The sequence below is a fragment of the Rousettus aegyptiacus genome, unplaced genomic scaffold (assembly GCF_014176215.1).
Source record: "Rousettus aegyptiacus isolate mRouAeg1 unplaced genomic scaffold, mRouAeg1.p scaffold_m13_p_17, whole genome shotgun sequence".
Taxonomy (NCBI): Eukaryota; Metazoa; Chordata; class Mammalia; order Chiroptera; family Pteropodidae; genus Rousettus; species Rousettus aegyptiacus.
Window position 1 is genome coordinate 44,853,074 of NW_023416292.1, and position 19,451 is coordinate 44,872,524.

Genomic DNA, 19,451 nt, shown 5'->3' on the forward strand with positions numbered 1-19,451 from the left:
AAAGTCATTGTGAGTGGGCCTGGGCTGGCTAATCACTTCAGAGACCCGGGATTGCTTGCCCTCTATCCTCCTTTTTCCTACCGTGAACCTAGTGAAAGAAGAGGAGTTCCTTACAGGGGAAAACAAAGGATAGCCTTTCTTTTCCTGTGCTACGTACATCATCTGGGCCCTCTCAGCCACGGTTTTAGTGTCACAGACCCACAGACCTCCCTCTACAGTCCTGCTGGAGGAAATGCCAGGATGGCCCCAGATGTGCCAGCTCTCTTACGCAGTCTGAGAGGGATAGAACACAGGGCTGAGTCCTTAGGTGTGTCAGCAAGGTCTGGCTGAGGTCCCAAGTGAACAGGAGATGCTGTGGCAGAATCTTAGAACATCGGAGCTGGAAAAGCCTTTGGGGGCCAAGTAATTCGGCTCCCTCTCTTTACAGTTTAAGGAAGCCAAGACCCAGAGATGTGAAGTGACCTCTCCCGAGCCATGCAGCTGGATGGTAGCAGAGCCAGGACCAGTAAGCTCAGACTTCCTGACTCAGGCCCAGAGTACTCTGACCCTGGCAGGTGGTATTGGGCTAGTTCCCCTTGCCTCTTTCAAGATTCTGTTTCTGTCTCTTTTGGTGATTAATCTACTGGCCCAGATCAGTAAACTCCTGTGCCCTGTCACTATGAATACCAGCCAGGCCCTGCAGCCGGCCTCTGTGGTATACTCGAGCACAAGAAAACCAGGCCAGATTGTGGACCACTTGTAAAATCCCATCTGGTCCCTGGACTGATTTCCCTTCAGCTGTTCCTATCATGCCCCGGCCTTGGAGGTAGACATCGGGATGGCTTGGCCAAGCAGGTTGTAGGGAGGGAGGGGAAACTGGTTCTTCTACCTATGAGTTCAGCTTCCTGGGATGAGAAAGGGCCAAAAATGAGAAGGAAGGGAAGGTGGTGAATGTCAGTGGTCAGTTGAGTCAAAGCATTTGAGGCCCTTACTGTTCGCTGTCATTTTCGCTTCAGTCTGTGAAGTGAAGGCGAAGTACTTTGATATTGTAAATGCTGGTGGACAGGAGAGTGGGGGTGATCATCTGTGAGTGTTTGCAAACTTGTCTTTGAGAAGCGCAGTGGGTCATTTCTGACTCTCCATCCGACATCTGTATCCCCTGACATCTACTCATGGCCATACCTGAGATTGCTTTCTGACCCTTGATTTCTCAAGGGGTTACAGTGTCAAAAGTCTCATGGCTGGGCAGGCCTGGCGCTTTCCTCCCATGAGCTGCTTGCCTGAGGGTCATAGCGAACCTGCTTCTCTATCTGCCTCTGTGAGCAAGTTTCTGTCTTTCCTTTCTGTCCTCACTGTGCCTGCCTCAGCACTCCCTTATCACCCTCCTTCACTCCCTCACTTCCTCCCTTCTCTGTCTTCTTTCCTCTATCAAAAGTGCAAATCTCCCTATCTTCTGTCCTCTCCTCTTTGCTGGCCCCGCCAAGAGGATTGCAATCCTCTTTTCTTGGCGAGAGGGTCCTGTTGCACTTTTCTTACAACAGGACAGGAATGGCTGGGATCTGGTTGGTGAGGAAGAACAATGAGGATGGGGGAAGAGCAAAGACACGCTTTGCGAGCAGAGAGAGGGAAGAAGAGTGGAGAGTGGAGGGATTTAGTTCCATCTGAAAGCTGTCGGTGTGAATCAAAGGCTTCTCTTTGAACCCGCAGCGATCTAGAGTGGAGAGCGTGGGGCCTGCTCCGGCCCAGGGGGTTCATTACTGCTCTTGACAAATCTGGGGAGACAGGGCCTGGCCTTCTTGGCCCCACTTTCTTTCTGGTTCCTGGCAGGCCTGGCAGGCAGGGCTCTGGAAGCATGACTGCCAGGACACGTGGCCTAAGATGGGGTGCAGACAGGTACCCATGGGGTGCAGAAACACGTACTTGACTGCAAAGATGCAGGAAGAGTTTGTATTTGAGTGTGTACCAGTGAAGATGTGGGATTGTATGGTATGACACATGTGTGCCCATGAGAACTACACAGCGCATGTCTCTGAGAGTTGGTAAGCATTTCCAGCCTCTCTATGATAGGTTTAGAGGTCACTTAATAGTTCTCAGTCAAAAATGGGATTTGATCCCTTAGTTCTCACCAGGCCTTTATGGGAGAGCCTGGTCCCAGCCCCAGGGATAAGCCCAGTGGGTCCAGGAGATGTGTTAACACACAGGGACTGAGACAGGTGACCTTTCCTGGCCTAACTTGAAACCCCAGTGCTGTGCTGAGGGTGGAGGAGGGAGTCAGAGAACGGCTGAAAGGTGGAATCACCCCCAGAAAGATCAGGACTGAGAAGGAGCAGTGGGAAAAGAGGTGTCCTGGGTGAGGGGACAGCATTAAGGGGAGACGGAGAGGCCAAGGGACAGGTTTCTACAATGGCCAGAGTCTGAGCTAGGAAGTCTCAGAGAGATGGTGAGAGGTGGGAAGACAGCAGTAGTCAGACTATTATGATGGTATTTCAGGGGAAGCAGGTGTCTTGGCTCCTTGCTTTGCTTACTGGCTTCAATAATAACCAGCTGTGTAACTAGAGGGACAATGCTTATCTCTCTGAGCCTTATTAGAAATAATAGTGGGCCATATTTGGCTGTAGGTTACATGTAGTGAACTAGTCTTAGTGACTTAAAGGTTGGCATTTTGCAAATCACTAAAACCTCTCTGGATACTGTTGATGGTCATTTCAGCCTTGGGAACCACCCCCCTTCATACGGGTCTCCTTTAGTTGGTGGCATCATGTGGGACAAGTCCTGTGTGGCTGTAAAGCACTGGCCAGCCCAGGAGGAGCTGAGGAGCACTGCCCTCCCAGGAGGTCAGTAGGGTGGAGATGGAGTCTGAGTATAAAGTGGAGACCAGGAATGGTAGACAGGCTCAGAGCTTAGGGTCATTGGTACTCTAGGATGGGGGCCGAGAGTCGAGTTTATTCAGGAGAAACTTCTCGGATATTCATTAACGTGGCACAGTGCCAACAACAGGGACTATTCAGCCTAAAATCCTGAGTTCATTCCCATCTCTATCACTTAACGTCTGTCTGTACCTTAAGCACCCTGAGCCTATTTCTCTTTTCTCAAAAATGGAGATACGAACCACCACTGTATAGTGGATTTTAATACTAGAAATAATGTCTATAAGCCATCTGCCTTGGCGCCTGGCACATAGTCGACATCTTATAATCGGGAGTTATTATTAAGCATTGCTGGGATCAAAGGGACAAGAAAGGTAAATCCAAGTGTCTCTGTTCTCCTGGGGCTCCCAGGGCAGTGGGAGAGATGGAAACACACACACAAGTGACTTTTAATCCAAGTCGGGTTGTACATGCTACATCCAGAAGCCCCAACAATGCAGAGGAAACTATTCCTAGTGGGAAGGAACTATTCCCAGTGGGAGGCCAGAGGTGCTCTGAGTTACAGGGTGAGGTGAAGGATGAAGGCAGAGGAGTTAGGAAGGGAGGAAGGTCTGAGGGCAAGCTGGTGGGAAGTTGAGGTTTCCTCAGCTCTGTGCTCCCCTCACCCTTCCCACCCTATTCAGCTTTCAGCTGCCTGAACACCCGGGCCAAGCTCCTAGGAATCTCCTGTCCTGGTGGCAACACTGAGGGGGCGAGAGGGTACCTGGAGTCTGAGAACCCCCAGCCCATGGTAACATACTTGAACCAAGACATCTCAGAGAAGGAGTAGGAGATGGGGCGTCCCCGCAGCACCCCTCCTGCCCAGCCTGCACGCTCACCATGCAGCTCCCTGCCCTGTGTTCTTTGTCTTTCTTGTGTCTCCATCTCTCAGCCACTCTCAGTTTTCTTTTCGGCCTTGGCCTGGGTTTCTATGACTCCATGGGTGGGGCCTTTCCTGTGCTTTTCTTTCTGGATCTTCTTTTTCTTTCCTGGCCTCTTTCTAACCAAGATCTCCTCTTCCCTTCTCTCTTCTTCTCCACTCTCATTCCTCTCCTTCTCTCTCTGCCTCTGTCTTTGTCTCTATTTCTCAGCGCCCTTTGCACCTCCCTCCAGGTCCGTGTGAATGTGGTCCTCCTGCGCCTGTGTGCAGAGGGTCACAATGGCTGCCCGGAGCTCACCACATCTGTGATGGCGTCTGAAGACAGGGAGGGAGCAGGATCAAAGCAGGAAAGAATTCATTTTAAAAAACGTGATTTGCCCTTGCCTTACACTGAAGCTGCCAGGCAGGCAAGGACGGTTATTCGATGCTGCCGTTAAGGGAGACTGGTCTTGCGTTCCTGTTCTCTGTGGCCAGGCCCTTCCTGATTCCCCTTCCACCTGGCTCCCTGGCCCCACAACCCCATCCCGCAGCCAGCAATTTCTCTGCATTTCTGTTTGGTACTGGTATTATTTCCTGAAAGTGGGCTGATAGGACTGAAACTTTGTCTCCAATTCCACTGTAGGGGTGCTCTGTGTCATGCATGGTGAAAGACCAGGCCAACAGGACCTCAGAGACGCGTGTGTGTGTTCTCAGATTTGTGTGTATCCTTGTACTGATACTGGTTCTTGGTACCATCTTGACACTCAAAGACACACCCAGCCCTCCTTTTTGGTTGTAATGCCACCAGGACACCTCTGCCCTTACAGTTGTGTCCTGTCTGATGCCTTTGTGCCTCATTGCTCACTTTTTAGGCTTTTTCCTCAGCAATCCCCATGTCTCCTCATCACCCACCTCCATCATTGCATTGGAATCTTCCAGAGTTCTGTTCCCTCCTCCTGGCCTAGCTCTACTCTTTTAAGGAGCCTCCCAGGACTGACTTCAAGCCATGCCTCAGCACTGTCCCTCCTCTCATTGCAGGGAGAACCCTGTCTTGTCCCTTCACTCTCCTGTCCTGTCTCTGTTTCTGCTGGAGTCTGTGAGCCCAACCTGAGGTGGAAGGGGGGGGGCCGGGGGGCGGGGGGGGGTGCTCTGCCTCCTTTCCACAAGGCAGAACTGTTTACTCAGGCATTTGCTCACTCTCACTCCATCAATCAACAGACTTACTCAGAACACCTGCTGTGTGCCTGGCAGCCAGGCCTCTGTGCTAGGGGATGGGGCTGGAGCTCTGAGTGACACAGTCCAGATGTGAGGAGTGCACCCCCCTCCCCCCAGCAGGGATAGGGGTGGGCAGTGCAGTGTGGACCTTCTATAGCAGAGTGAGAAGTGAGTGCAAAGGCCTCTGAAGGCATTCAAGCCAGTCATGGAAGACTTCACCAAGGAGGTAACTATTTGAATCCCAAGGGGGGTGGGGAGCAGTGTCCCACAAGGGAAAGGCCTGTGCAAGGGCATGAAGGGGTGACAAGAGCCAGGAGTGTACAGAGTAGAGAGACTAGAACTTGGTGATGGCAGGCTTGGGCTTTCTCCTAATCGTCAGCCAAGTCGGGACAACCTGGGGGCATCTGGACTCTGTCTCAAACACGGTCTTAGCTGCAAGGGCTGTTTCGGGGCCAGGAAACGTCACCTGCGACATTTGTAGGCTCAGGATCTAGACTGCCTTTCCACTGAATTAAATCCCCTAAAGCCTTCATTTCCCCTCCTCTCTGGACTCTCTTTAGGGTCATGGCCTCCATCCCTCTGCCTCCAGACTAAGCTGCTTCAACCAGGCCTAAGTCAAGAGGGTATTTTACTTCAGAATCCCCAGGATGACAGAGACCTTCTTTGTCATATCACTGCTCAGGTTTCTGGCAGTCCCTCCACTGCCCAGGATAGATAAGGGTCATAGCTACTTTTTAGTGGGCATGTGTGAGGGAATGCACCAGGTATATCATATGCCTCATCTCATTCCATCTTCACAGCATTCTGGGAGGAGGATGTTCACATTCCCGTTTACCAGGAGGAAAATGAGGCTTAGAGAGTAACTAACAAGGTCATACTGTTAGGAAGCGGCAGAGGCACTATGCATACCTGTGTGTCTCCTAAACCTGTGCTCTTAAAAGAGACTTTGCAGTCCTTAGTCCAGACTTGTCATTGTACAGGTGAGCAAATGAGGCCACACCACTTCTCTCTCTGGCAATACCCCCAAATCTGACTCTGACCCCAAGGACTTCCCACCTCTGTCCTGCTGCAGGGTCGGCTGCCTCCTCACTCCAGTGGACAAGGAACCAGCTTCTCACTGTCCTCTGGAGACTTCAAAGGAGACTGGGGTGTCCAGGCCCCATACAAGAGAGCTGTAAATATAAATTCCTCTCTGAGCCAGGGCACACAGGCCACCCCACTCCCAAGCCCTTGACTTGGGCTCTGGGGGCTGCGGGAAGGAGAAATGTGAGTGTGGAGAGTTTGCAGCATAAAGCTGCACTAGAGAAATGCGCAATGATATGAATAAATTTGAATAATAATGAGGGCAGTGCCTGAATTAATAATGTTGGCTGCTCACCTGACCCACCCCCTCCCCTGGAAATGTGAGTGAGCCTATCCTTTTTTGCTTCTTTAGAAGACATAGATGGAATGTCAGGTCAGCAGAGTTGGAGAGCTGCTCACAGTGTGGGGGAGGGGCCCTGTTTCTAACTTTCTGACCTGCAGACTTGAAGAGCTAGATCTGTGCACTTAACCCAAAGAGGCTACCTCTTTGTGTAAAATCATACGCTGGCCATCAATCCACTCCTGGCCAAGCTCCCTCTTCCTTGGTCCCCTTTATGTGTGGCATCCAATGTGGATGTCAAGAGTTGAGGGAGATTCAAAGGAAAGAGATAGCATGGCCCTTGGCCTTGAGCAGAGGTTCCAGTTCTGGTGGAATAGACAAGGCAAACATCCCACTTACGAGCTGCCCTCTACCCCATGACAAACAAAAGCATGGACACAGACTCTCTGATAGCTTGGGACAGGAAATCCCATGGATAGAGCGGTGACAGCAGAGCTGAGTGGTGGGACAAAGCTGCGTTTGTTTACCCAAGGAACTAAGGGACCAATCTAGGAGGACTTCCTGAAAGAGAAGAATATGGAGCAGGTTTGGAAAGACAGGGAGAAATGAAGCTGGAGTAGGAAGAAGAAGAAGGAAGGAGATAAGACTAGGGTTCTGTCTCTGATAACTTTGAACGAGGACTTGGAATGGGGAGGAACAGGTTTGGTTTGCATCCTTACACAGAGTGATGGAGGACTGGAGACATTTGGAAAGCTCAGTTTGGAAACTGTTATATTTGAGGACTGTGATCTCTATAAAGTCTTGGGAGTTGGAGAGGGAAAGAAGAGGAAGGAGTGCCCTAAGTTCTGGGAAAGGCTGATTTTGGTTACAGTGGTGTGACATTGGGGACGTGGGTAGGAGGCCCTAGATCTCTCCCTTTGCTGTTCCGCAGCTCCTCCATCTCCTGCCCTCTTCCCCACAGCTGAGGCACTGCTCCTGGAGCTGTGCCCAGTGCCCACCACTGGGCGACCGGGCTGCCTGGAGTGGATGGGGGAGAGCAGTGAGGGAGAAGAAACCGCCATCCAATTCCCTGCTCCATTTAGGCTCCACAATTAAAGGCAATTACTCTGCAGTTCTCTAATCAAATGCTCCCAGCCGAGCTGCCAGCCGGGCAGCCATGTGTAGCTCCCACAGCCAGAGGGAACAGAATCACGTGGCCTCAGCTGCCACAGTGCGGGAAGCTAAGTGTATGCAGGGTGTCCATGTGTGTGCACTCATGCCCCCAGTGTGTGGGATCCAGGGCTAAACACACGGAACAGGGTGAGTGTGCCATGAAGTAGGTTCGGAGCCACTTTATTTTGGATACACGGCCACCCAGGCAGCCTATATGCACACACATGGACATACCTGCCCCACAGAAGCTGCCTTATGCACTTGCTGGATGCATTCATGGCAAACTCTACCTGGCATTGTTGGCACATGTGTATTACCTCACATTGGCTCATGTGATACATGCCCAAGTAGAGGTATGGTGGTATGGTCATGTCTCGAGGACTGAGAGGGACGGCCTCATCACCAGCATCATGTGTTTTGGACTTCCTAGCAAGGAGGAATGTACTTTACATACACTTTGCTCCAGGCTCTCTCCTGCCCCCTGCCCAGGCAATGTCTGCTCAGAGGACAAAAATTTATTTTAATATCAGCCTGAGCACTTCTTTATTTATTCATTCAACAAGACTTTATTAAGCACTATGGAGCCAGTGCTGAAGCATACTGACATGGGTATGGGCGTGAGGGGTGGCGGTAAGGGAAGAGCCCAGGATCTGGAGTACTGAAGCTCAGGTGCAAATCTCAGCTCTGCCTGTAGCTTACTGGCTGTCCTTGGGTTAGTCACTCATCTCCCTGGACCTCAGTGTCACCCTCTGTAAAAGAAGAGGGTCTGACTGGCCCATACTCTAAGGCCATTACATAACACTGCACCACTTTCTATGACTGCTGAGCACTTTGGCTCCTAAAACCACTCCCATGGGTCATGGAGAAGCCACGGAAGGAGAAAGGAATCAAGGGTGAGCACATGACATCATGGAGGGAAGGGGTTAAGACTGGAGGGTCTTTATCTCTCTCTCTCCAGCCTTATGCAAGATGGGAGCAGGTGCCTGGGAAGGGTGGCTTCTTGGTGGAGCCCCTTCCTTCACGTTTCTCTTTACCCAATGTTGGCTTTGGCTTTGCCAGGGACCCAGACCCGCTTCAGCCAGGAGCCAGCCGACCAGACTGTGGTGGCCGGACAGCGGGCCGTACTCCCCTGCGTGCTACTCAACTATTCAGGGATCGTGCAATGGACCAAGGACGGGCTGGCACTGGGCATGGGTCAGGGACTCAAAGGTGAGTGGGGCTGTCCCGCCAGCCCAACATCCAGACTACCCCGTCTTTGCACACACACCTCCCCCTACCCATCCCCAGATAGATTCCTTGACTCAGTATCTCTTAGTTGTACATCTCAGCATCTCTTTTCTTTGCTCCAGCCTCTCTTCTCCTGTGTGTTTGAGTCAGGCTTTCTATCTCTCGTCCTGAGCTCTGTCTCCACTGCTTTCCAAACCCCGCAGCTCTGCCTTCCCTGCAACCTATGGACTTGCTCAAAAAAGGCAGTGGGAAGCCTGAGAGATCAAAGGAAACCAAGAGACCTTTATGTAAAAGACCTACAGACAGACAGACAGACAGATACCACAAGAACTGCTGTAGGTAGACAGAGGTGAAGCAGGAGGTGCTATGAGACAGAGTCCCTTGCAAAACAGGGGATAGGCAACTTCCATGTCCTGTAGTGTTTCATACTAGTCTGACTTTGCTCCAGCCTCTCTCCTTCCCCTACTCAGGCAGTCTGCTCAGAGGCGAAATCTCATTTAATATCAGCACTTTTTAATTTATTCGTTCAACAAGGCTTTATTAAGCACTATGGAGCCAGTGCTAAAGCAAACACAATAAGTCAGTAAAATAATAATAAACAAACAAACCAAAAACCAACCTCCTGTATTCCAAAGCAGGTAAAGATACTTTTGGAAAGGCTGCCTGGCAGAATGGATGAGGGGTCAGAAAACCTGGTGCTAGTCCTGCTTCTGCCACCTACCAGCTAGGTAACCTTAGGAAAGCTACTTCATGTCTATAAGCCTTAGTCTACCACTGTGTAAAATCGTATAGTAGTCACAGGCCTGCCTGCCTTGTAAGTGCATTTGTGAGTTTTGAACCAAATGAGAGAATGTGCTTTGTGAAAACACATTGTTCACTATAAAGCAGAGTGAGGATAAAAGTATAGGAGGGATTTATGTTTTTATTCTTATTGTTGAGATTATTTGTTGTGGAGTCCATGTATTCGGACAGGTGAAGGAAATTTGTCTGTATAGAGCAATCTGTGTAAAGGAAAGAGACAGATCTGGTGAACCCATTGATAGAAAGAGAAGGAACCTGGGGGAGAGAGAAAGAGATCAATAGATATGGAGTGAGAAGAATCAATAGCCTCTGGACAGAAGGAGATAATAGGAGAGAGCCATGGTGGGGAATAGGAAAGGGGAGGGCAGGGCATTGTGAGGGGGTGGGCAGGAGCCTGGAGGAAGGACGGCAAGGGAGACTGAATTCCAGAGGGCCGTGGCTTCTATAGGCAACAGGAATCTTTGGGTTAGGGGTTCCTTCAGGGGACTGGACCTCATCCATCCCTCCCTTGGCCAGCGAGAATAAGACCTTGGCCTGCCTCAGGCTTCCCTCCGTCCGCAGTGAGCTCATGTCTGTGCTGCAATGCCCTACATCTCCTAGCATCCACATACCTCCTCCCCTCTCCCTCTCCTTTCTCCCAGCTGTCTGCCTTTATTTTCTCTCCCTTTTTCTTTCCTATTATTATGAGAGACATTTGTCTGCAAACAGCTTCGGAGGTTTCATCTGCTCCTGCTTATCCCTCACTTCTGCTCCCCACCCCCACCCTGTCCCCTCCTTCTGTTTTATGGATCCTAGCCTTGCTGTGGGAGGTTACGACATCACAGCGTCTGCATCTGGGACCTCATTCTCATCAACTGGGATGGGATCCCAGGAAAGAGCAGAGGGAGGAATACTGGCCTAGAATGAGATACGGACCGGCATGGGCAGAAGATGTGCCTTGTCATTCAGGCTGGCTCCCAGGTTGGGAATGGGCTCACGCTGGGCTCCCCCTTTCTGTTCCCGCAGCGTGGCCACGGTACCGGGTCGTGGGCTCTGCAGACGCCGGGCAGTACAACCTGGAGATCACCGATGCCGAGCTCTCTGATGATGCCTCTTATGAATGTCAGGCCACTGAAGCCGCCCTGCGCTCCCGGAGGGCAAAGCTCACCGTGCTCAGTAATAGCCCCCAACCTCTCTCCATGCTCTCAGCCCACTCCTCCCGTCTCTTTCTCTCGGCATTCTAGCAATCCCTCCCCTTCTCTGGTTACCCGTTTCAGTTTCCACTTCTACCTCCCTGTTCCTGGCCTCATGCGTGCCCCCACTGTCCCTCTAGCTCCTTAGCTTTCCCTCCCCAACTCCTTTTAACTTCTTCTGAAGCCAGGTCCAGACCGAAGAAAGCCAAACAGGGATGTGGGCAGCCACTGGCGGGACATGTGGGTACGTGAGGTCTGGCATCCTGTGCCTAGGCCGCTCAAGGGCTGAGCTCGGCCTTCTGGACATGAAGCTTCCCTCGCCAGAGCAGAGTGTTGGGATGACAGAGACCTGGCCCTTGATTTCCCAGCCTCTCCTGGCAGATAGGCTTGGTAGTGAGGAAGCTTCTCCCTTTCTCTCTCCTGCTCTGCTACCTCAGAGCCCCAGAAACTGCCCCTCTTTGCTCCTTTTCCTCCTCACGCAGCTTTTCTCAACCCTCCTTCCTCTTTGTTGCCTCCTTTCTTCTCTCAGTGCTCACCCCTCCTCAGATTCACTTGGAGGCCTCCTCAGGGAACAGGGAAGCAAGACTGGAAGGAATGGGCTGAGGGCCGAGGGCTGAGGACTGGAGAGGGGTGGAGTGAGGTCCTGACTGTATCTGTATGGGCCCTGGAGGGGGCGCTGCCCCACCCCCACTCTCTTTCTCTCTCAGCTACTACCCAAGGAGCACAGAGCAGATGCCCCTCTAAGGTAACACCCAGGGTCATTTGCATAGTGAGGGGGTTCTCTCTTACACACAGCACAGGAATGAGGCCAGCTCCATATGCCCTCCTCCCCCCGCCCCCACCTTTGTCTCTGCTTCTCCTGTGCCCCTCTAGCTGGACCTCTGGCTCCATCAGTCTTTTTGTCTCCCTCAAGCTCAGGGGTTTTCGCTGGGTCCCTGCCTCTGCTATGCTTCTGTCTCTGCTTGGTTCTGTCTGCCTGTGACTCTCTCTCTTCCCTTTTGTTAGCAACTCTATCCCTTTCTTTTCTTCTGCCTCCATTTGATCTGTCCTGTCATGCTCTCTCTCTTTTTCTTCCCTTGACCAGAAATCGTTGAAGTAGGAGAAGCCCTTAGGAGGGATGGGAGGGAGAAGAAAGGCACTGAGATGAGTGAGCTTGGACATAAGGAAGTTTTTTTTAAATCTGGGAGCTGTGGAAGGGGAGGGGTTGGAGGGAATGTGACAAGTCCTCTGAATGTAGCAGGAAGAGGCCTGGACTGGAAGTCTGAAGAGGTCACGACCTCTGGACATTAGTATTCTCATTGGTAACATAGCACAATGATGTCCGCTTTTTCTTAGCAACTGCCACTTTGCTACTCCTTATGCAGGGAGTTATAAACTGTGAAGGTCTAGGCAAAGGTGAGGTGTCAGAATAAGTGAGGACTAGGGGGACCCCACAGCCAGTGTTTTTGGATGTCAAGGCCCTGAAGGATTAGGAGTCTAGGCTGGTGGATGAGTTGCTTTCCTCTCTTTGGTGAGGACAGATGGGAAGAATTAGCAAGGAGCAAGACTGATGTTAGGGAGCAAGAGTTAGTTGACTGCCAGAGGTGGGTGTCAGAAGACAAGACATCATCTTCCGTCACTCATTGAAGAATTGTGAGGCCCATGCTGGACCAGGCATTCCAAGGGAACCATGAGATTCTTAGGAGGCCTTCTCTCTTCTTTTTTACTCCCTAATTGCTTCTGTTTTTGCATGTTAAAAGATGCTACTTCTGCCTGGAAAACTCCCATCCTAATGATAATCTTCCCTTCCTTCTCTACCTAAGCACAGAGACAGAAATAGAAAGAATTGAAGAAACGCCAACCAAGCCCCTACGTATCATAGGAACAGGGCTTATAATGGTATCTAGTGGCTTGGTTCAATCAAGGAATGCTTCCTGGAAGAACAGAATATAAATGAGAACCCTAGATGAAAGAGTACTTTTTTTTAAAAAGCTTGTAAGTCAATTAGCCACATGAGTTGGGGAGCTGACTATCCTGTGTGGAGGGCATGGTTGGTGTGGAGGGTATGGATCTTTGCAGCCTATCTGGGTGATTTGGGCAGATGAGAAAACAAGGAAAGGCCCCAAGAATGAAAGAGGTGAAAGTTTAGTCTGACTGCTTTTTTCTCCTCCTTATTTCTCTTGAATTCTCAAATTACCTGCCACCTGCAACCTTAAGGAGGCAATAAGAAGAAAGGACATTTCTTGCTTTCTTCCCTGCTTACCTGTGTACACAGCTTTTGCTCATGGCAGCCCAGGAACCCAGACACTGGGCAGGGGAGAGTCGAGAGAGGGCTGTGTCCAGTGCCCAGGATCAGCCTCCTTGCACACAGCCAGGCCGCCCCCATCAGCAGCCACAGTCCTCAGTGATCGTCCCTCTAACCCCCACCCGAGGTTAGCTTTCTTCACAGAATGGCTTTTCATTCTTCCTGCAGCAAGACTTTGAGAAACTGCCTCCCACCCCCCTCAGACAGAGACATAGAAAATACAGATCTACAGACAGTACTGCTCCCTCCTTATTCACAGTGATAACAACTCAGTGCAGCAGTGATGAGCGCAGCTCCCAGCTCAGCAGACCTGGTCCACCTCCCGGCCCTGCCATTTAACTCACTCTCCTGTCTCTGATTACATTTGCTTAACATCTCTGAGCCTCCATACCTTATCTGTAAATTGGGGTTAATGGTATTTACTGTGAAAGGATTAATGAAATATACTTGGTGGTGAGGATTATGTGACATCACACACATGAGGCACTTTGGCTGACACCTAGTGAGTATTCAATGGGTGGTAGAAATATTGTCAATCGCATCACAGATTACAAGTGCCTTTACATCCTGAATCTTATTTTCCCTTCCTAGTAACAACCCTGAGGAATAGGTGTTAATGTTATTTTTGAAATTTTATAAACAAGGAAACTAAGGCCATAAATACATGTGTTTTCATAAACAAATATATACCTGGACACATGATGGCTAAGCAGACACCACAACGGCCTATTTTCTTTTGCCCTAGATGTGAAGAGAAAGGTGGGCTAGTGACAGAGGTGACAGATGGACAGTCTTTCCCTGAACAAAAGAAAAGAGCTGAGGTTACAGGGAAGGGAGAGCTGATGGGAGAGGAGACCTGCCTGCAGGAGGGATTTTCTCATGTCTGGACATGGTATCTCCCCTATCCCCCATAGACATGCAAGGCTCTGCTACCCAGGACCTTCCTCCTGGGAGTGCCAGCAAGGCATGACCTTGGAGGGTCCCAGGTGAACCAAGAGACCCCGAGTGGCTGCTCTTTATTCATGTCTCTCTGCCTCCCTCTCCCTCCCACCCCACTTCCAAATCTGCACCCATCTGGCACTGGACCGGGTACACCAGCAAGCAGAGGATGAGCCAGGATTCAGTGGATGACTCGATAGCCAGGAGTTGGAAGCACGGCTGGCCATTTTCCGAGTCGTAGAGTGAACACACCCCACACTTGCCCACGACTGCACATTACAGTCCATGTACAATGCCTCATCCCTCCTTTGTGAAAGCCCCATGGGCAGACACTGTCAGGTTTCTATTGAAGAAACAGACTCAGTTACTTGAGGGACTCACCTGAGATCATAAGTTAGGTAAATAAAGGTGCCAGAGTTTAAAACTATGATTCTAAATTTTGTGCTTTTCCCACTCTACCACTCTGCATGTATAAGTTGAACAGACGCTGGGGCAGGCTACAAGTAGTTCCTTTCTCCTGGGAACCCCTGCGTAGAGACCATTATTTCATAAGCTTCGGGACAGCCCTGCCCACCACTGGACTCCATGGGCCTCCTAGGGTCCACTCTCAAGGGTTCCCTTGGAGCGCTCCCTCTGAATCTCTCCCAGTGAAAAAATAAACAAAACCCTTCTTATTTCAGCCTGATGAATACTAGGTGGACCAGAAAGAGAATATTCAAAATGCGCCTGCCTTTATCTCATCAATCACTTATTCAGTAATTCAGCCAATGTCCCTGAGGACCTGCTAACTACCAAGCTCTGGGATGAACACTGGGACTTTAAGAAAAAAGAAGAAGCCCCTGCCCTCAGGGAACTTATAGTCTGGGTCCCCTGAGCACTCAGAAGCCTGTGGAGAGAGCCCAATTTCCTAGTATCAGACACTTGCAATTCAATTCCTTAAGCACTTAGCAAGAACCTGCTCTGGCCACGTTCTGGGCACTGGAGACTATAAACATTAGTGTGACAGGCTACCCACTTTTCCAGGAATAATGGTTTGAGTTGGGGAGGAGGTGTGAATAATCGCCATAAGTTACCCCAGCACAAGGTAGATGGTGTGAGGAGCTCTGAGTGACTAGCCAGGACCACTGAGGTGGTATTTGGGGTGGGGGGGCTGGTATGGAAGGCCTTGTGCAGCAACTGGGATGCGAACAGGATGGGTAGCACTTCAGCAGAAGCTATGAGGGAAAGAAGAGCAGAAGCAAAGACAAGGAAGTGAGAAAGTACAGGACTTGGCCTGAGGAGGCCCAAACAGCAGGCTAAGGGGCTGGGAACTCATGCCCATGGCAGCTGGTAGCTATCGAAGGTGTTTGAGCAGGGGCACAGTCTTAGCTGCGCTATATAGAAAGTAACCTGCCAGTAGTTCTGGATTAGTTGGGGCCAGCAGGGATTGGAGTCAGAGTCCGTTTGGGAGGTTGCTATAATGGACCCACTCATCCGGCTGCTCCAGGACAGAGGAGCAGATAGGAGGGAATGGAGGGAAGAAGTAGCCACAGAGGTAGCCACATTTCTGTGCCAAGTCCCCGAAGATATGAGCTATATTCAAACGCTGAGATAGCTTAGCCCCTTCCTAATTTGAGGCCACTCCCGTCATCTGTATATAGCCTTAAACAATGGCAGGAGATGTAGCATCAGAATATGGTACAGGCTGGGAAAGAATATCCGATGGGGGCTAGGAAAGCTGTGTGAGCTGAGGGCCTTGGGTGAAGCCATCACAGGGGCACAGGTGCAAAGACTGTTGGAGATAGGGGCAGCATGACCTCACCCTGGGGTGGACATGCCAAGGGAGGGATGCCCTCAGAGGCAGCAGGGGTTTCGTTTATCAGGGCAGTTTTGGCCAAACCCTGGACTGACTTCGCTTTACTCTCCCCCACAGTCCCGCCAGAGGACACCAGGATTGATGGAGGTCCTGTGCTTCTGCTGCAGGCAGGCACCCCCCACAACCTCACATGCCGAGCCTTCAGTGCCAAGCCTGCTGCCACCATCATCTGGTTCCGGGATGGGACACAGCAGGAGGGTGCTGTGTCCAGCACGGTGAGACTCTGCCTGCTCCTTCAGCTCCTCTTAGGCCTCATGCCAGGTCATCTTTCCTTTCCCACATGGATCTGACCTCAGACTTATGGGGATGCAGATGTGAGAAGGGGCCTTAGAGGTCATCTGGTCCAACTCACTCATTACGCAATTGGGAAAATTGAGGCCCAGAGAAGTGAATTCCCAGGTTCAGGTTCACGATGCCATCTGGTACCTAAGTAGAGCCCAAGAATAATAGTAATAATAGCTACATTGATAAAGCACCTACTGTGTGCCAGGTTCTGTGTATGCTAAGCCCTTTCCGGAAACTGTCTCTTAATCCTCACAGGAGTGTCATAAGTTAGATGCTGCTATTTCCAGCTCACAGTGAGGAAACCAATGGGCAAAGAAGTTGAGTGACTTGCCGCAGGTCACATAGCTGGCATGCACCAGAGCTGGGGTTTGTACCTGGGGCAGACTGCACTCTCCCTAATGAGCACTTCGACCTCCTTCCCTCACTCATCCTCTAGGTCGCACGTTTTCCAAGTTAGCACAACTAAATGGCAAGGGAGGCAGGGCTCACTGTGTACATTTCATAGATGGGGAACCTGTGGCAGAGAAAGACAGTAAGAGACTTACCCAGAGTCACGTGGCAACGTTGACGGTGGAGCTAGAATCAGAATCCTAATCTCCTGTTTGGAGTTCCGCCGCCAGCTGTGGGCAAACATATGTGTACCCAGCCCTGCGCTAGGTGCCACAGGAGACACTTATTGTGGGGAGAGAGAGCACTCACCTGTGTGCCTGGGTTAGCTCTGCCCTGACACCGTAGACCATTCACTTCTCTCTGGCTTTAGTTTCACTAAGGACAAATGAGAATTTGGCTTCAGTGATGCTTACTTTTTCGCCACCAAGAATTGTTATCTTTCTCCCCAGACTGTGTTTTGAAACATTTTGGCAACCAAACAATCTAATTTGTTAATGTCCATATGTCATCCACCCCCCTTTTTTATATTCTTTAAACACCATGGCCTTCGAAGCAGCACAAGGGAGCCACTGGCACTGTGCAAGGCTGGTACAGTTTTGGCCCAGGAGAGGTGTGTATTGCTGTCAAAGTGTGGGCCTTACTTTAGCTAATAGTATGGTTTGCCTGAGGCAGTTTGCAATAAGGAAAACAGCACCAGGATTTCTTTGACCATATTCAGGGATCTCAGGTTGGATACCACTGAGCCAGTATGAGACTTTGAGCCTGTGTGTCCCTTTTTTGCCCTCTAGGAATTTATGGTCTAGCAGGAGAGAGCGGAGATGGAAATACTCAGACACGGTGCCTAAAAGGCAAGGCAGAATGTGCCCAGAGCCGTGTGCAGCTCAGACTGCCTGCAAGGGGCACAAGTTCAGGATGGGAGAGTCCTGAGGGCTGGGATGGCCAAGAAAGACTTTGCAGAAGAGGAGAGACTTAAGCTGAACTCAGAGAATTCCAGGAATGAGGCTCAAAACCATGGGGAAAACTGCAGCACACGGAGTGAACTCTGATGCAAACTATGAACTTTAGTTAATAATAATGTATCAATATTGGTTCATCAGTTATAATGCATGTATCACACCAAAGGTTCATGTTAGGAAATGTGGGAGGTGGTGGAGGAGGGTATATGGGCATTCTCTGTATTTTCTTTTAATTTTTCTGTAAAGTTAAAACTTCTCTAAAAAATAAAAGTCTACTAATTTAAAACAAAACCTGGGGAAGACACTGTGTCTGCGGGCGGGGGCCAAGCTTCAGGTTAAAGTTCCCCTCCAGCACAAGCCCAGTTCTGAGTCATGTCACCCTGAGAGCAGAAGAGGGGGCTTTTAGGTTGACCACGTCTCCCCTCCTTGCCCCATCCCAGGAACTGCTGAAGGATGGGAAGAGAGAGACCACCATCAGCCAGCTGCTCATTAACCCCACAGACCTGGACATTGGGCGCGTCTTCACCTGCCGAAGCATGAATGAGGCCATCCCCAGTGGCAAGGAGACTTCCATCGAGCTGGATGTGCACCGTGAGCAGGGTTCCGGGGCAGCAGGCTGGAGGGGTGCAGTGGGAGAGGGACTGCAGGGACCCTGGAAGAAGCACAGAAGAATCCTCCAGGGGGCCAGGACAGATGCTCACTTTCTTAATCCTGCAAAGATTTCCTGGTTCGACCCATGGGCACTGAGAACTGGTGAGGAAGCATCAGCTATCAGGCAGTTCCCACATAGTCTAAATCAGTGTGTGGCTTTGGGTGGCGATTTAATCTCTCTGAGCCTCAGTTTCCAATTTTACATATGTGGATAAAATTAAATATAGGCCTACAATCCCCTATCTAAAATTCCAAACAAAAAGTGATTTGGTGGCAAAATCTGAACCAAGCCTCTTTGTTGTCTTTTACGTCATAACCCACTTGATCTGAAGAGCCGTACATTTCACTGCACAGGTGTTCATGTCCCTTACTGTGAGGTGCTGCCAGACCCTCCTGGAGGTTTTACATAGTAAATGGTCTGTGTACACCATTATCCCTCTATGATTTGAAAAATTCCAAATTCTGAACCACATAGTTTCTGGGGTTTCAGATAAGGGTTTGTGGATCTGTACTTGCTTCTTAGCATTATGAGTATTAAAAGAGATATAGTGTAAGAGCGTCTAGCATGGAGTATGCTATCTTGTACGTGCTCACTAAATTACCTCTGCCCTGGGCAGGGTGGGAGTGTGGGCAGCAATTGGAGAGATGCCCCACCCCCATCGCTTTTAGTGAGCCAGGCGAGCCCACACTGGCGCCTAGTGGTCGCCGCCATCCTTTACACCTACTGAGTGTTCTTTTGGTTTCATCTGTGTTCATCACCCCCAGACAGCCCCCTAGAGGCTCCAAGGGATAAAGGTGAGGAAGACGACTTATTTCTTGGAGCTCGTACCCTGCAATCTCTAATTGCCAGATTCCCTCACAGTGGTGGTGTCCGAGTGTATGTGCTAGGGAAGGAGTCCCCAAGCTCCAGGCTGCCGACCAGTACTGATCCATGGCCTGTTAGGAACCAGGCTGCACAGCAGGAGATGAGCGACAGACAAGAGAGCAAAGCTTCATTTGTATCTACAGCCGCTCCCCAGCACTAGCATCACCGCCGCAGCTCCACCTCAAATCATCAGACAGATTCTCATAGGAATACGGGTCCCTGGTTCCAAAAAGGTTGGGGACCACTGTACTAGGTAGAGAAAAAGAAACTTAAGGTGCAGAAAATATCCTGACTTCCTGTCCCCTCCTTTGCAGACCCTCCTACGGTGACCCTGTCCATTGAGCCGCAAACAGTACAGGAGGGCGAGCGTGTTGTCTTTACATGCCAGGCCACTGCCAACCCTGAGATCCTGGGCTACAGGTGCGAGGAGCAGGGGCTGGGAGCACTCTGGGGAGGATACTGGAGAGGCCCTTGAGGCCAGGAGCTGGGTGCTGGGAGGGCAGTGCCACCGGATGTGGGTGAAAGGGCTCTAAGCCCTGACGCCGCTATGTT

The 19,451-nt window shown here is 50.7% G+C and overlaps 1 protein-coding gene across 6 annotated transcripts in view; it reads left to right on the forward strand.

Moving 5' to 3' along the window:
* KIRREL1 (kirre like nephrin family adhesion molecule 1) overlaps positions 1-19,451 on the forward strand; it is a 107,155-nt gene that overhangs the window by 77,292 nt on the left and 10,412 nt on the right. For 3 of the 6 annotated variants that reach the window (XM_036235166.1, XM_036235165.1, XM_036235169.1), the window contains exons 2-7: positions 8,534-8,683; positions 10,508-10,657; positions 10,859-10,918; positions 15,810-15,967; positions 17,824-17,974; positions 19,214-19,319. In XM_036235166.1, the coding sequence (XP_036091059.1) occupies positions 8,534-8,683; positions 10,508-10,657; positions 10,859-10,918; positions 15,810-15,967; positions 17,824-17,974; positions 19,214-19,319 (775 nt within the window). The remainder of the gene's footprint in view (positions 1-8,533; positions 8,684-10,507; positions 10,658-10,858; positions 10,919-15,809; positions 15,968-17,823; positions 17,975-19,213; positions 19,320-19,451) is intronic. The other 3 variants (XM_036235168.1, XM_036235167.1, XM_036235170.1) reach the window with 2 other exon arrangements.